At 55.6% G+C, this 1,263-nt stretch overlaps 1 protein-coding gene across 1 annotated transcript in view; it reads left to right on the top strand.

Annotated features, from left to right (window-relative positions):
- Positions 1–975: 975 nt before the first annotated feature.
- The window catches only part of LOC307207112 (guanine nucleotide-binding protein subunit alpha-11), a 37,281-nt gene continuing 36,993 nt past the window's right edge, over positions 976–1,263 (top strand). The window contains exon 1 of the mRNA XM_079960850.1: positions 976–1,263. This exon is cut by the window's right edge and continues 51 nt beyond it. Coding sequence (XP_079816976.1) covers positions 1,179–1,263 — 85 coding nt within the window. The 5' untranslated portion in view covers positions 976–1,178.

The following is a 1,263-nucleotide window of genomic DNA, read 5'->3' as shown; positions in this document are numbered from 1 at the left end:
TAAACTGTGATTTGGAAAACCGTTAAAAGGACATGCAATGAAATTCAACCAAGGGGAAGCGAGGAAGTCACTTAACAATGTTAATAAGTGTAATTTTTAATAAGATTATGATTTTTGTTTGTTTGTTTTATGTGTTTGTTTGTTTATAATTTTGTGAAAACCAAAAAAAAATAAAATTAAAAAAAATGGGGAGAAAGGGAGAGGTTCCCAAAATTCAGAAGTGAGGGGGGGAAATACTCTGCACATGCTCAGGAACACATTTAACTCAATACTCTTCCCATGCTTGAGGCCCAATCTATAATGAGGCGATTCCAGAGGCAGATAATCTTCCCACTGGCCTGATTTTAAGCTTCCACCATAATTTTTTTAAAATAAACAAACGGTTTTTTGAAAAAAATTAACGTTTTTTCCTAAAAAACCTGCACCTCTCTAGGCTTTCCCTCTCTATTTCCTCCTTAAGTCCTCCAGCGACCCATAACTCAACGCGGCCTGGCCCGCTAGCGCGCATGCGCACATCTCTCCGGCCCGCTCGCCCCAACCGTTCCTCGCTTCCTTCCCCCTCCCCAATCTCTTATCTAACCAACCAACCAACCTTGCTTTGAAAAAAAAGAAAGGGGGCGGGGCCTCCCTTCCAACCTTCAACGCACGTCGGCGTGCAAGAAAAACAACAACCGAACCCTTCTCCGCCCCTCCTCCTCCGCCATTACCTCATTGGCCGGGGCGCGGCCGCTCGGCCAATCGCTTCGCCTCGGCGCGCGCGCGCCGTGGCCCGCCTCTCGCCTGAGGGGGCTCGCCCGCCGATTGGCTCCCGAGGAGAGAGATGTGGGTGGGGAAGGCCAGAGCCGTAGCGGGCGTCCAATCGGGCGTTCCCAGGCGCCTCCGCGCGCCGTTCCTATTGGCCGCGGCGCCCGTCGCTCGGCTTGTTGCTGAGGTTGGGTTGAGGCGCGTCAAGTTAGGTCGGCTGGGGCTGAGGAGGAGGAGGAGGAGGAGGAGGGGAGGAAGGAAGGAAGGAGGTGGCGGCGGCGGCGGCGGCGGCGGCGGGAGAAAAACCACACAGAAGCGCCCCGGTCCAAAGAGCGAGGGAGGCCCGGCCAAGCTGACGGAGCCAGGCCTTCGCCGCCGCCGCCTCCTCTCCCTCCCGTTCGCCGCCGCCGCCGGTGGGCGGGTGGGCGGCAGCCATGACGCTGGAGTCCATGATGGCCTGTTGCCTCAGCGACGAGGTGAAGGAGTCGAAGCGCATCAACGCCGAGATCGAGAAGCAGC

Source organism: Podarcis cretensis (assembly GCF_951804945.1).
Source record: "Podarcis cretensis genome assembly, chromosome: 18".
NCBI classification, from domain to species: domain Eukaryota; kingdom Metazoa; phylum Chordata; class Lepidosauria; order Squamata; family Lacertidae; genus Podarcis; species Podarcis cretensis.
Note: the sequence above shows the minus strand (reverse complement) of the source record. Positions and strands in the feature narration are given on the sequence as shown.